This window comes from Papio anubis, chromosome 1 (genome assembly GCF_008728515.1).
Source record: "Papio anubis isolate 15944 chromosome 1, Panubis1.0, whole genome shotgun sequence".
Lineage (NCBI taxonomy): Eukaryota > Metazoa > Chordata > Mammalia > Primates > Cercopithecidae > Papio > Papio anubis.
The window spans coordinates 98,728,550-98,743,720 of NC_044976.1; the positions used below are offsets into that span (position 1 = coordinate 98,728,550).

The 15,171-nt window shown below is 39.2% G+C and overlaps 2 protein-coding genes across 3 annotated transcripts in view; both read left to right on the forward strand.

Moving 5' to 3' along the window:
- The window catches only part of SLC35A3 (solute carrier family 35 member A3), a 67,066-nt gene extending 60,362 nt beyond the window's left edge, over window positions 1-6,704 (forward strand). Inside the window, exon 8 of the mRNA XM_009213599.3 lies at window positions 6,485-6,704. Coding sequence (XP_009211863.2) covers window positions 6,485-6,512 — 28 coding nt within the window. The 3' untranslated portion in view covers window positions 6,513-6,704. The remainder of the gene's footprint in view (window positions 1-6,484) is intronic.
- A 90-nt stretch (window positions 6,705-6,794) lies between these two features.
- Window positions 6,795-15,171, forward strand: part of MFSD14A (major facilitator superfamily domain containing 14A) — a 47,729-nt gene continuing 39,352 nt past the window's right edge. The window contains exon 1 of one of the 2 annotated variants that reach the window (XM_003892255.2): window positions 6,795-7,028. In XM_003892255.2, coding sequence (XP_003892304.1) covers window positions 6,945-7,028 — 84 coding nt within the window. In that variant the 5' untranslated portion in view covers window positions 6,795-6,944. Of the gene's footprint in view, window positions 7,029-11,543; window positions 11,818-15,171 lie in introns of those variants that run through there. The other variant, XM_009213587.4, reaches the window with a different exon arrangement.

Below are 15,171 nucleotides of genomic sequence, written 5' to 3' on the forward strand. Positions count from 1 at the left end.
GAATTATAGAAAATCATGAAAGATGTGTGCCCATGTTTCATTTTATAACTTTAAAACCTGCCACTTATTTTGGATGTTATATATACATAATACCTCAAATTTCCATTATTTCATATTATTTTTCTCCATTTCCCTGTGTCAAGTTTCATTTTGTTTTCAGTATTTTGTTTTTATAATATTGCCATTTTAATGGCTTCAATCATGCTATGACAAATTGTGCCAATTTAGCTTTAAAACACTAATGGGCTACCTCCATGAACTCACACATGCGGCACTGTTAAAGAACTTTTTTTAAAATTAAATTTTCTCCAGCTTTTCATTTTGCAGCATACAAAACAGTTGAAAGGCTGGTATACCACCTAAATCCAACCATTATTAACATTTTGCCACACTAGCTTTATCTCTGTGGGGACACTTTACCCCTACATACCCCAGCATGCATGACCTAAAGATATGGACATCTTAATTAACCTCAGTGCCATTATGGCACCTGAGAAAATTTAATACAGGTCACTTCATCTAAGTTCAAATTCAAATACAGTTGCCCCTCTGTAAATGTAGGGGATTGGTTCCGGAACCCCCACCTCGTGCATACCAAAATCTGGGTACACTCAAGTCCTTAGGGGGAAACCGCGTATAAGAAAGTCCGCCCTCCCTATGGGCGGGTTTCACACCCCGCAAATACTGTTTTCCATCTGCATTTGGCTGAAAAGAATCTGCATATAAGTGGACCCACACAGTTCACATCTGTTGTTCAGGAGTCAACTGTATTCCCAATTGTCTCAAAAATGATTTTTTATAGCTTTTTTGTTTTGGGACCAGGGTAAAATCAAGGTTAATGCTTTGTATTTGACTGTCTCTTTTGGTCTAGAAGTCCCCTTCCTGCACCACCACCCACCCCTCAAGGGCTTTTTTATACCAAGAGACTGAACATGCTACCTCTAATGACTTTTCTCCCCATGATAGTACTCTGAAGGACCAAAGTTACTTTGCTCCTATTATGTGGTTTGATTTGTTCCCTTTATTTCTTTCATGTCTTTTGAACTGGAAGTCAAGTCTATAGGTTTGATTACCTTCAAGCTAAATGTATTGGGTAAAAATATTTCATAGATTTTATATTGTATCATATTAAAAGACACAGATAATCTCATTATTGTTGGTAATTATTTGGTTAAGATGATGACTACCCCATTGTAAAGGTTATTGTAAAGTTCTCCCTGTTGTAAAGGTCATTTTTTCACCCTTAGTAATCTATGGAGTAACGTTTTAGCACCAGGGGAATATTCTGTTTGCCAATGGCTTTAGCATCAGTTGATGATTCTTGACTGAATAATTTATTACACTGGGGTGCAAAATGGTGATTAATTTTTTTAGTGCTCTGAATTTCTTCCACATTGATTAGTTTATATTCTTTTTTTAAAATAAAAAAAAAGTTTATTTCCCTCCTGTTTCTCCAATACCCCTCTTTACAAAAAAAGACTATGTCTTCATGAATTAAAAAAAAATTACTCAATATATTATAGCCAATCGGTTACAGTTCTTTTTGATGCTCATATATATTGTGAGCCTCTAGCCCATGGAAGTCACAGCAAGCTAGCTCTTGTGTTTTCTAAACATGACCACATTAGTCTTTTAGTCCTTATTTGCTTCAGGCACAATAAATCTGAGGCTTACCTTGTATTTGTCTTGTTCCAAATCTGGATTATCAGATGATTCTCCAAGGAGCCCTATACCTTTTAAGAGGAGTGGGATTTATTTTATTTTTCATTGGAATCTTTCTAGCCAGTGAATGGAATTTATTATAGAATCCATTGTTACTGAGCTGTCATTTTTCTAGGCTATTTTAGTGGACATAGCTAGGAAATAATACAATTTTAAAAGATCATGAATTCAAATGAATATTTACAGTTAATATTTAGCAACATGGCCAGGTGCAGTGGCTCATGCCTGTAATTCCAGCACTTTGGGAGTCTGAGGTGGGAGGATCACTTAAGGCCAGGGGTTCAAGACAAGCCTGGGCAACAAAGTGAGATCCTATCTCTACAAAAAAATAAAAGATAAATTTTTTTCAAAAAGTTATATATGAAAAGTGTACTCCGAAAAAGTCTAGCTGTCATACCTATCTCTCCATTCCTAACCGTCTCTTATAAGTAATTATTTTCTTAGTTTTCCAATTTACCTTTCATGTGTTTCTTTTTAAAAAGCAAACAGATACGTATATTGCTATACTTACTGTGCCTCTTTCACAACATGGGGTCTTTATAAAATTTCTTTGGATGTTTAGAAAGGTTTGTATGTTCTAATTTATACTGATAACATTTTTATGTAATGCATTTAGAGTCCCCAATTTGCTTTGGGCCTCTACTATTTAATTCGACACCTTTAAATGATGTTCTTTGACTCTTACCTAATTATCTATGTGACAGTCAGTGAATATATTATCTCTTCATATATTTTGTAATTATCTTATTTCTATTTGATTAGAACATAGAATATTTATACACTATTAAAATTTTTAAAAAATATATTTAATACCCTACTGATACTTACCTGAAGTCTCTCCAGTCAACTCTTGGCTGGATGAAGCTCTTCTGTAGAGGATTCAAGGAGGGCTTGTAAGTACTGCACAATATTCTCTGAGTTGTGACATGTTTACAATTTCTTCTGGAGCCTAGATACTTGAAGTATAGCTTGGCCACATAGAAAATCCTTGACAAACATTTCCTTTTCTTGAGTTTGTCTGAATTTGTGCTTCACTGTTGGGTTGCTTGATGTTACTAACAAGAAGTGTGGCACCACTTGACTTTTTTCCCTTTTGGAAATGACATTTTGTTTGTTGTTGATTTTTACCTAGAGGCCCAGATAATTTTTTCTGTATTATTTTATCTCAATCCTTTCTATCTCATTTTTGTTCTCATAGCTGTTTTATTCCTCTTCTCTGTGTTTCTTACTTTTATTTGTATCTCTCAGTTACCCTGTGATTTAGTTTTCATTTTTAGATGATTTTATCTTTTCACTATATTGCCTATGTTTGTTCAACTCTCATTTTACATCTTACTTTGAGTTTTAAAATTTTTATTTGCTGTGTTCTTTTATATGTGCAATTATTTAATTATATTCATGTTGGAGCGTTGTATATTATTTGCCTCTGCTTCATATTTTCTAGAGGGTAGTATTTTCTATTGATTGAAAAGTTTTCATTTTCTGTTTTTTATAATAGCCTTGTATGGATTTTTGGTGGCTTTTCTATTCATGATTAAATGTGTAGGATTTTCTTGAATAAGCAATAACAGGTGGTTCTATAGAATGGAGGGTAGAAGGGATGTGGGTGACTTACTCAGTTTTTCAGTTAAAGAGGACCCTCTTCTGTTAGCATGGTGAAGTGCAGTTTCTTTAATAAATTGTGCACAGTGGGGGTGGGATTTGGATTCTGTGATGCAATCTTGTTTCTTTAGGAATCTTACTTTTGGCCACTTGCCCTTCTTTCCAAGGAATCCCACTCCCTTTTCAAGGTGCCACATGAACTGTTTTCATGAACTTTCCAAACATTGGTTTCTGCTTGTTTCTAAGCCTGATTCTTGGCCTTCTCATTAATTTTCAAAACTTCCAGTATCCTTCCAAATAATTCCCTTTTGCTTACGTTGCGAGTACTAGTTTGTTAGCCAGTGTTAGTTTCTGTTGATCCTAACCAAATAACCCTAACTGACATATCAGTCTCTTAGTGCAAAGTTTGTGAATACGGTCATCCCTCCATATGAGGAGGGGAGTGGGAACTCGTTGTGGGACTTCCATGGATATCAAAATCAGTGGATGCTCAAGTCCCTTACATAAAATGGCATAGTATTTGGTTATCATCCTCCACATACATGATCTCTAGATTATTTATAGTACTTAATACCATGTAATGCTGTGTAGTCATACTGTATTTTTCACTTGTATTTCTGTTGTTGTTTTGTGGGATTTTAAAAAAATATTTTTATTCCGAGGATAGTTGAATCCACAGAAGAATACTGAGGGCCAGCTGTATTCACAACCCAAATCACATACAAAGCCACAAGTTCATACACAATATGCCTATTAGAACAGGACTGATCTCTCTTGTTTATCATTGCAGCCTTTCTAGCACAAAGCCTGGGACATTCTGGACATTTAGTATGTGTTAAATTTCTCTTACTACATTATTTCCAACAGTATTTACTGCAATCTGCAATTACCTTCCTTTTGTTTTGTAACTGTGTCCTCCACTAGAATGTAAGCTCTATGCAGATAAATACTGTCTCATTTATTGATGTATCCCTGGCATCTAACAAAACACTGACAAACACAGGCACCCAGTAAATTTCTTTTCAATGACTGAACAATAACCAGTTCATAAGGCTGGTAAAATTGGTACAGCTAGATGAAGTATGATTTTGAGGGGCTATGAAAATCAAAGTAACCACACAATAAATTATCAGCCCTCTACTTCCATTCAAAACAAGCTCCTGGGAATTGAATTATGAAATCTGTCATATTACTTTCTCTGAAGAACTTCAATTGGATGTCAACTAAAAAGTTGCAGGCGAGGTGCGGTGGCTCAAACCTATAATCCCAGCACTTTGGGAGAAGCGAGTATCTCTTGAGGCCAGGTTTGAAACCAGCCTGGTCAACATAGCCAGACTCTGTCTTTACAAAAGAAAAATGAAAATTAGCCAGGCATAGTGGTATGCATTTGTAGTCCCACATACTTGAGAGGCTAAGGCAGAAGGATCATTTGAGCCCAGGCATTCGAGGCTGCAGGGGGCCATGATGGCACCGCTGCACTCCAGCCTGGGTGACAGAGTAAGACCCTGTCTCAAAAAATAGTAATAATAGGCCACACATGGTGGCTCACACCTGTAATCCCAGCACTTTGGGAGGCTGAGGCGGGCAGATCACCTGAGGTCAGGAGTTCAAGCCTGGCCAACATGGTGAAATTCCATCTCTACTAAAAATAGAAAAAAAAATTAGCCAGGTGTGGTAATGGGGACCTGTAATCCCAGCTACTCGGGAGGCTAAGGCAGGAGAATCACTTGAACCTGGGAGCTGGAGGTTGCAGTGAGCCAAGATGGCACTATTGCACTGCAGCCTGGGTGACAAGAGCAAAACTCTGTCTCAAAAAATAAATAATTTAAAAAAGTTTCAACATGAGAATACATGTTTTAAAACAAGTATACTAAATATACTTATTGACTGGAAAATATAACTAGAAGTGTCTATCAGGCTATAAATTGCCTTTCTTCTCTCTTCCATGGAAATTAGTTTTTTTCCATTTTCAGTCAGTATGAAAATACAAGGAACAGGAAATTCATTCAAATTTACTTTTTAACATTTTATTTGGAAATAATTTCAAACTTACAGAAAAGTTGCAAAAAGAGTACAAAGAACTCACACATTCGTTTACTCTGTTTTTCCTTTTACCCTATATGTTAGTAATTTATAGCTGTGTAACAACCCCAAAGCTTAGTGGCTTACACCAAGTACTTTCATCTTACACTGTTTCTGAGTCAGGATTCCAGGAGTGGCTAAGCTGGGTGGTCCTAGCTCCGAGCCTCTCATGAAGTTGTAGTCAGCTAAAGGCTTGACCAAGGTTGGAGGATCTACTTCCAAAGTGACTCACTCAGTGGCATTTGGTAGGAGGCTACATACAGTTCCTGGACAACTGGATCTCTCCATAGGCTGCTTGAGTGTCCCGAAAACATGGAAGCAGGCTTCCCCAGGCTCCAAGCCCCAAAATGAATGAAAAAGAGACCTGCAAAGAAGAGGCAGTGCCTTTTATGACCTAGACTCTGAAGTCAATACTGTCACTTCTGTTTTGATCTATCAAGAGCCACGAAGCCTAGTCTACACTCAAGGGGAGGGGAATTAGAGTCCATCTCTTCCAGGGAGGAGTATCATTGAATCTGTGAACATATCTTAGAACTACCATACCTAGCTTCAGTACTTTTAAACATTTGCCATTTTGCTTGGTCCCTCTCTTTTCCCCACCTATATATACATACCCATACATGCTACTCCCTAACCATTTGAGAGGAGGGAGCATGCGTTGTATCCCTATCCCTTGTGTTTCGCTCTTAAACGATATTCTATTATACAACACGGTAGTTATCAATATCTAATTTTAACATTGTGATACTTTAAAGTCCACTTCCACTTGTGTAAATTGCCCTAACAATGTTCCCATCAAATTTATTTTTAAACAATACAGTAAAAACGTAGAGGGTTACACAGTGTGACATCGGTCACATATATATATATATATATATATATTTTTTTTTTGGTAGAGAATAAAAAAAGGTCCCGGGTCTAGGGAGGTAAACAAGCGTGAGCTAAGTTCTAGCGGGGGTCCCTGAGCACCAAAAGGACAAGACAGTTTCTGAAACACTACCTTATCTTTATCTCTTAAGTTATCCATTACTTATGGAAAATGATTTCTTTTTTACTGTTCCCTTCGGTTCCTGTCTAGATTAGAACACAGCTGGAGATTGTGCTAATAGCTTAGGACGTCTGTTTCCGTGAGCAGGTAACAACTTTTTGAAACAAATTCCCTCATCTGCTGAAGAAGGGGGACAGTAACGGCCCCTATCGCCCAGAACCGTTGTGAGGATTTAGCTAGCTGGTGACGCCGACGCACGGAGTTGTACAGGTAGCCAGCAGCACCCACAGCCGCAGCTACTCTACCCGCTCGGCAACTGTAGAGCTGGCCGGCAGGCGAGCGGGCGGGGCGGCATCACGTGGACGGGGCGGGGCGCGCTAGTCGGCTGATCGCACGATTGTGACGCGCCGCCGGAGGCAGGCCGGGCCCTCAAGATGGCGGCGGGCGCCAGGAGCGGCTCGGCCCGGCAGTAGTAGTGGGACGGCACTAGCCGCTGGGGCCGGCCGCCCCGGGAGTGGCTGCAGCAGCGCCAGGAATCGAGGATGGTAAAATGACCCAGGGGAAGAAGAAGAAACGGGCCGCGAACCGCAGTATTATGCTGGCCAAGAAGATCATCATTAAGGACGGAGGCACGGTGAGCTGAGTTCCGCGCCGGCAAGCGTCCCTCGGGGCCCCCATCCGGTCTCTCCTTCAGACCCCAACACTGCCGTCTCTAGGCACCTCGGTCCCCCCCTGCCTTCCCCCACCCTGTCCCCGGTGCCGGTGCCTCGGGCTTGCGGACCCGCATGCCGCCGCTCCGGGAATCGTCCTCCCCTGCTCGGGCCTGCGGCGTCCGGGGCCCGTCCTCTTTCTCTCCCGCACCTGCCGCCCTCTGCTCCGGCCGCCTCTGCAGGCCCTGCGGCCTCGAACCCCACGTGCGCCTCCGCCGCGGCTCCCCCGGCGGCCCGCCCGACCGCCGCGCCCCTTGTCGCCGCAGCCTCGCCTCGCATCACCCGCCAGGCCCCGCGGAGCCGTCGCCGCGCCTGTCAAGGGGCTGGGAACCATCCCTGCTCTCCCATATGTTGCTAACCGGGTAGCGTCTGGCACTGGGATCCCGCTGCGGCCCCGTAGTACGTTCGCTTTCTGTTTCTACGTCTGTGCGTCGGTGCTTCGGCTCTGGGCTGCTTACAGTAAACCCTGTCCGGAGGTGGGCTTCCCTCTCTTCCCGGAGTCGGAAGCGTGACGGCAGACACTTGGGGCCTACATTCCAACCCGCTAGTTTTCAAAGAAAAGTCATCACTCTGTGCCCTACGATTAAAAGTACTAGAATCAATCATGGCCTAAGGATCAGAGGAAGACACTTTGAAAGGAAGAAAGGTTTGCTTTTTAGAAACAGTTGTCATCACAGTAAACTTTGTGCAGTGTGCTGTAGTTAACCAGCAGGGGACGTAGGATTTTTAATTGAAAAAAAAAACAAAACAAAAAACCCCAAAACTGTGCTTTTTATGCTAACATTTCTCAGTTGCTACACTCTGTCGTCTTTGTTGCATCTGCTGATACCGCGTTCTGAAATAGAATGGAAAGGTGATATATATGTTTCACTTACCTGAAGTGTGCAGAAATGGTTCCATTAATTCCATTTCTGTTTATATCTTATTGGAGCCCTGATCAACTGCTAGCACAGTACTAAATATGTATATAAGTAGGCCACCATTGAGGATTTGCTGAATTCAGCTGAAAAACATAACAAAATTGTATGACATTTCAGAACACGGCCCAGTCAATATGCGAAAGTTTAGAAAACTTGGGACATATGTAATGACTTCAGAATATATTTTTAGTTTAACTGTAACATTTATTACATGTTATAGCGTTGACATTTATTGAAAAAACAAACTTGGAAATTCCTCAGGTTCTTTTTATTGAACTTCATTAATTAAAACATTACTTTAATTAGATCTGTTATGAAGAGTCATAGTTCTTTTGACCAAGTAGTTAAGAACTATGTGGGGAGAAAAATACTGTTGCCTTTGTCAACCTTTAGAAAGATACAGTATTTTACATTCTTCATAAAATCTACAAAATAGTGAAAATGAAGGATTGTATTTTGTAAGACCAAGTGATATTTAAGATCAGTATTTTTTGCAAAATGTAAGAAGGAAACTCTGATTAAGAAACACAGCTTCCTTTTCCTTGAAAAGTTCAGTTTTGTTACCTTTCTTTTGGGTTTTATTTGATTTACTTTACAACAGATGCTCTCTTTCCAAATCCTGTGAGTTTTGGAAAGGATTGTTTTTGAACTTTCTTGTCCTGTTATTAAGGTTGTAATTAATTCTTAGCCTGCTTTGGGACACAAGATAAAATGTTTGCACCAGCAGTAGGTTTCACATAGAACAAGGGAAGACTTTCCTTGAGGGCTGTGAACATGGGGGCTATTATCATTCTCATCTTTATACACTTAATATTTCATTATCTATTCTAAGAGCACTGGGCACTCCTTTAGAATAGGGGCTTTGTTTTTTATGTTTGAATCCCACAGGGCCTAGTATGTGAATTTTAAAGTGATAAAAACACTTATGTTTTGTACTAGCACATTCATACATGAATTTTTATTGTAATTTTGTTTATTCGTATACATAATTAGAGGATATATTTCAATAAATGTCAGAGGAATATTTTGCATTATTTGTATTTTAATCCATCCCAGCTTTAAATTTAAAAAATACAACTATTGCAATCATAGAAATTATTGTAAAGTGGTAGTTGCTTGTCTACCTCCCTATTTACAACAGGTTAGATTGCTATTATGAACTTTTTTTTTTTTTTGAGACGGAGTCTCACTGTTGCCCAGGCTGGAGGAGTGCAGTGGCACGATCTCATCTTACTGTAACCTCCGCCTCTTGGGTTCAAGTGATTCTCCTGCCTCAGCCTTCCGAGTAGCTGGGACTACAGGCACGTGCCACCACACCTGGCTAATTTTTTACATTTTCAGTAGAGATGGGGTTTCACCGTATTGGCCAGGCTGGTCTTGAACTCCTGACCTCATGATTTACCCACCTAGGCCTCCCAAAGTGCAGGGATTACAGGTGTGAGCCACCGTGCCCAGACTGAACATTTTTTAAGAAAGGGAAAAAATTGTCATTTGATATTCTGTTCTTGTGTGTTTTTAAATTCATCGTATCATAGAATATTTTAGTGCTATTGCCATTGACCTCAGAGTTTCAGAGTTTTTACAAAGTTCCACCAATAGGTAGATTCATTCAGTCAGATGTCTGAGGCTCTATGGTTGGTACATGACAGGTTGTGAACAGTATTTCACATACCTGGTCAATGGTACTGATTTGATCCCCTTCTAATTTCTTGTCAACAATGTTAATAAAATTCTTTCCCGTTGTCCTGCTAATGACATATATATAAGCCTATTTGGCCAGTTAAACATTTATAAACAAAACTAGTAAGAGTTGTTAATGATTTGTCTGAAAATTAGAGCAAATTTGTAGTTTTTAGTGGTTGAAGAAATAAATCCTTCTAAATGAGCCAGAAAAAAGTTACTAATTTTTTTTATTGAAATTGTATTTCATTCAGCTGAATGAAAAGCCAGGCCAGGATAAAACCAACTAGTAGGCTACCTATGTGAGCAGACAAAATTAAGATAAATTACATTAAGGTGTGTGATTCTATATTAGGCGTTTTTAACCTGGGTCTGTTCACCCTGAAGTTTTCAAAATTTTCTTTTGGCTATACATATTTTTTGGAAGAGTCCCAAAAAGTCCATACTTCCCAAAAGTTTAAGAGCAGTTGTTCTGTTTGAAAACAGAGTGACTGAAGAATAAGTTCCACAGATTATATTCAGTAAATATTTAATCATATACTGTATACTACTTCATATTAGTGAGCATATTAGTGAATTTGCTTTTAAAGCATCCATATATGGAAATAGTTTTTAGGCCAGGGGCAGTGGCTCACGCCTGTAATCCCAGCACTTTGGGAGGCCAGTGTGGGCGGATCACTTGAGGGCAAGAGTCTGAGACTCGCCTGGCCAACATGGTGAAACCCCGTCTTTACTGAAATTACAAAAATGAGCCAAGTGTGGTGGTGTGCGCCTGTAATCCCAGCTACCTAGGAGGCCAAGGCATAGAGAATCACTTGAACCTGGGAGGCTGAAATTGCAGTGAGCTGAGATCATGCCACTGCATTCCAGCCTGGGTGATGGAGTGAAACTGTCTTTAAAAAAAAAAAGTTTTTAGTTACAAGTTTTAATGTATGTAACATTCAGTGTAGGTATTTAAGACAGCTGAAATAAAAATACCTTGTGACATTTTCGAATACTAGAATTCTGTTTTGTTTTATTAAAGCATTACCACTTGTTTTTAAGCATAGCTGTTAGAGGCTAAGAGCTAAAGAGTTATTTACATTATTCAAATTGAATTTTCCTTATCTTTAAAATGCTCATTTTAAAATGTGATCTTTATTGTTTTGTCAATACAATTGTGAGACTACATCTCTGACAAAGTGGAAAATGTATAGTTCTTTCAGAAGTTAATTGGTAAAATGACTTTAAAGATTTGATAGAAAGTAAGGCATGTGTGAATTGCATGGTTGGAAGTACCTGAAAAAAGTAAAATTGATATATCATTTGAAAATGAAATGCATATCCCTGGATAAGCAGAGCACCAGATTTTTTTTTTTTTTCTTGGCATCCCTGATTTTCATTAAATAGGAATCAGCAACCATTTCAAAAGCGGGACCCAAGCTCTGACCTTCTGCACTCTTCACCTTCAAGGATGGCTGAAGTAGTGGCAGGAAAGCTCACCGGGATGTAGGACCTTTGTAGACCCAGAGAGTTGTTAAACAGCCTTTGGTTGCTAGCATGCGAGCAATGAGAAGGGCCTGTGGTGCTTTTCTTTTTCTTTCTTTCTTTTTTTTTTTTTTTTTTTTTTTTTGAGACGGGATTTTGCTCTTGTTGCCCAGGCTGGAGTGCAATGGCGCGATCTTGGCTCACTGCAACCTCCGCCTCCCTGGTTCAAGCAATTCTTCTGCCTCAGCCTCCTGAATAGCTGGGATTACAGGCATGTGCCATTATGCTCGGCTAATTTTTGTATTTTTTTAATAGAAACAGGGTTTTACCATGTTGGCCAGCCTCGTCTCAAACTCTTGACTTCGGGTAATCCACCTGCCTCAGTCTTCCAAAGTGGGATTACAGGTGTGAGCCACTGCACCCAGCCCCGTGGTGCTTTTCAAAAAGCCTAGAAACATCAGGGTGTTTATATTGTCTTTGGCAGGTGTGTGGCAGGCAGCATCATGAATTACTTAACTTGGAGTTAGAAGACTTGCATACCAACATAATCAGACCATCTGCAGAAATTCTCCTACAGTTGAAATGTAACTCCTTTGCAGCTACTGAAAGTTTAAAGTTTAAGTAAAAAAAGAATAGCTTTCTTCAGGTAACATTCTGACAAGTCTGTATGATTTAAAAGTTTCAATTATAAAGAACTCTGGTTGTCTTTTAGCATTATTTTAAATTGAAAGTGTGAAAGTAACAGTTGACAGTTTCAGCCAGGGTACATCAAGAAGAGATGAATATGGATATAATATAGCTCTCAAAATTTCCAGTAATTTGTAACAAAGAAATATCCCTCCCATTGCCCTGCTTTTTTAAAAAAAAATACATATTTTTTTCCTTCCAGTCATGGGAAACTCAATGGAATGGTTCAGGAGGGACAAGTATATGCAGCATACCTGTCTTTTTCCATTCAAGTTTTACTTTATTTTTAAAATTTATTATTTTTAAAAATATTTCAATAGTTATGGGGTACAGGTGGGTTTTGGTTACATGGATACGTTTTTTAGTGGCGATTTCTGAGATTTTAGTGTACCTGTCACCTGACCAATGTATACTGCCCCAGTATATATAGTCTTTTTTCCCTCTCAAGCTTCCCCCCATCCTCAAAGTCCATTCTATCACTCTTATGCCTTTGCGTCCTCATAGCTGAACTCTCACTTGTAAGTGAGAACATATGACATTTGGTTTTCCATTCCTGAATTACTCACTTAGAATAATGGCCTCCAGTTCCATCCAAGTTTCTGCAAAAGACACTATTTCATTCCTTTTCATGGCCAAGTATTCAATGGTGTTCATGTACCACATTTTCTTTATCTGCTTGTTGGTCATTGGGCACTTGAGTTGGTTCCATATCTTTGCAGTTGTGAATTGTGCTGCTGTAAACATGCATGTACATGTGTCTTTTTCGTATAATGACTTCTTTTACTTTGGGTGGGTACCCAGTAGTGGGATTGCTGGATCAAACAGTAGTTCTACTTTTAGTTCTTTAAGGAATCTCCATACTGTTTTCCATAGTGGTTGTAGTAGTTTACATTCCCAACAGCAGTGTGAAAGTATTCACTTGTCACCACATCCACACCATCTATTATTTTTTGATTTTTAAATTATGGCCATTCTTGCGGGAGTAAATGATATCTCATTGTGGTTTTAATTTGCATTTCCCTGATAATTGGTGATGCTGAGCATCTTTTCATATGTTTGTTGGCTGATTTTATGTCTTTTGAAAAATACCTATTCGTATCTTTTGCCTACTTTTGATGGGATTGTTTTTTTCTTGCTGATTTGAGTTCCTTGTAGATTCTGGATACTAGTCCTTTGTCAGATACATAGTTCATAAATATTTTCTCCCACTCTATGGGTTGTCTGTTTACTCTGCTGATTTTTTCTTTTTCTTTTTTTTTTTTTTGAGATGGAATTTTGCTCTTGTTCTCCAGGCTGGAGTGCAATGGCACCATCTTGGCTCCCTGCAACCTCTGCCTCCCAGGTTCAAGCCATTCTCCTGCCTCAGCCTCCCAAGTAGCTGGGATTACAGGCACATACCACCACGCCTGGCTAACATTTTGTATTTTTAGTAGGGATGAGTTTTCACTATGTTGGCCAGGCTGGACTCAAACTACTGACCTCAGGTGATCCACCCACCTTAGCCTCCCAAGGTGCTGGGATTACAGGCATGCCTGGCCGGCTATAAGTATTTTGCTTTATTTCTGGGTTATCTGTTGTGTTCCATTGATCTTCATGCCTATTTTTATACCAGTACCATGCTGTTTTGTTAACTATAGCCTTTTGTATAATTTAAAGTTGGGTAATGTGATACCTCCAGATTTGTTTTGCTTAGTCTTGCTTTGGCTATGTGGGCTCTTTTTTGGTTCCATATGAATTTTAGGATTGTTTTTTCTTGTTCTGTGAAGTATGATGCTGGTATTTTGATTGGAATTGCATTGAATCTGTAGATTGTTTTGGTTAGTATGGTCATTTTCACAATGTAGATTCTTCCCATCCATGAGCATGGGATGTGTTTCCCTTTGCGTCATCTATGATTTCTTTTAACAGTGTTTTGTAGTTTTCCTTATAAAGATCTTTCACTTCCTTGGTGAAGTATATTCCTAGGTGGTGTTTTTTGTTTTTTTTTGTTTTTGTTTGTTGTTGTAGCTATTGTAAAAGGAATTGAGTTCTTGATTTGATTCTCAGCTTGCTTGTTGTTGGAATATAGCAGTGCTACTGATTTATGTCATTGATTTTGTATCCTGAGACTTTGCTGAATTCGTTTATCAGATCTAGGAGCTTTTTGGATGAGTCATTAGGGTTTTCTAGGTATACGATCATATCATTGGCAAACAGTGACAGTTTGATTTCCTGTTTTCCAATTTGCATGCTCATTATTCCTTTCTCTTGTCTGATTACTCTGGCTAGGACTTCTAAATTTTTTAAATTACTATGGATACAAAGTAGATATATTTCTGGGGTACATCTGATATTTTGATACAAGCATATGTTGATACAGGTATACAGTGTATAATAAATCAGGGATACTGGGGTATCCATTACCTCAAACATATATCATTTCTTTGTGTTAGGAACATGCCAGTTCCACTTTTAGTTACTTTATTTTATTTTTTATTTTTTGAGACGGAGTCTCACTGTCACCTAGGCTGGAGTGCAGTGGCGCAATCTCAACTCACTGCAACCTCTGCCTCCCGGGTTCAAGCAATTCTCCTGCCTCAGTCTCCTGAGTAGCTGGACTCAAACTACTGACCTCAGGTGATACACCCACCTTGGCCTCCCAAGGTGCTGGGATTACAGGCATGCCTGGCCGGCTATAAGTATTTTGCTTTATATTTGGGTTATCTGTTCTGTTCCATTGGTCTTCATGCCCATTTTTTCTTGGGATTACAGGTGTACGCCACCACACCTGGCTAATTTTTATATTTTTAGTAGAGACGGGGTTTCACCATGTTAGGCAGGATGGTGTCGAACTCCTGACCTCATGACCCGCCTGCCTCGGCCTCTCAAAGTGCTGGGATTACAGGCGTGAGCCACCGTGCCCGGCCTAGTTATTTTAAAATAGACAATAAATAATTTTTTACTATAGTCACAGTGCTGTGTTCTTAAATACCAGATCTTACTCTTTTTTTTTTCTTTTCCTCACACTACACCTATTCCTTCTATCCAACTATATTTTTGCACCCACTTTATCCCTGCCTCCCTGCTATTTTCCCAGCCTCTGGTAACCATTCTAACTCCGTATCTCCATGAGATCAGCTTTTTAAGTTTTTACTTCCTGCATGTGAGTGAGAATACGCAAAATTTGTCTTTATGTGCCTGACTTATTTCACTGAACATAATGTCTTCCATTTCCATCCATGTTGTTGCAAATGACAGAATTTCATTCTTTTTATGGCTAAATAATATTGCATTGTATATATGTACCTCATTTTCTCTCTCTTTTTTTAAATTA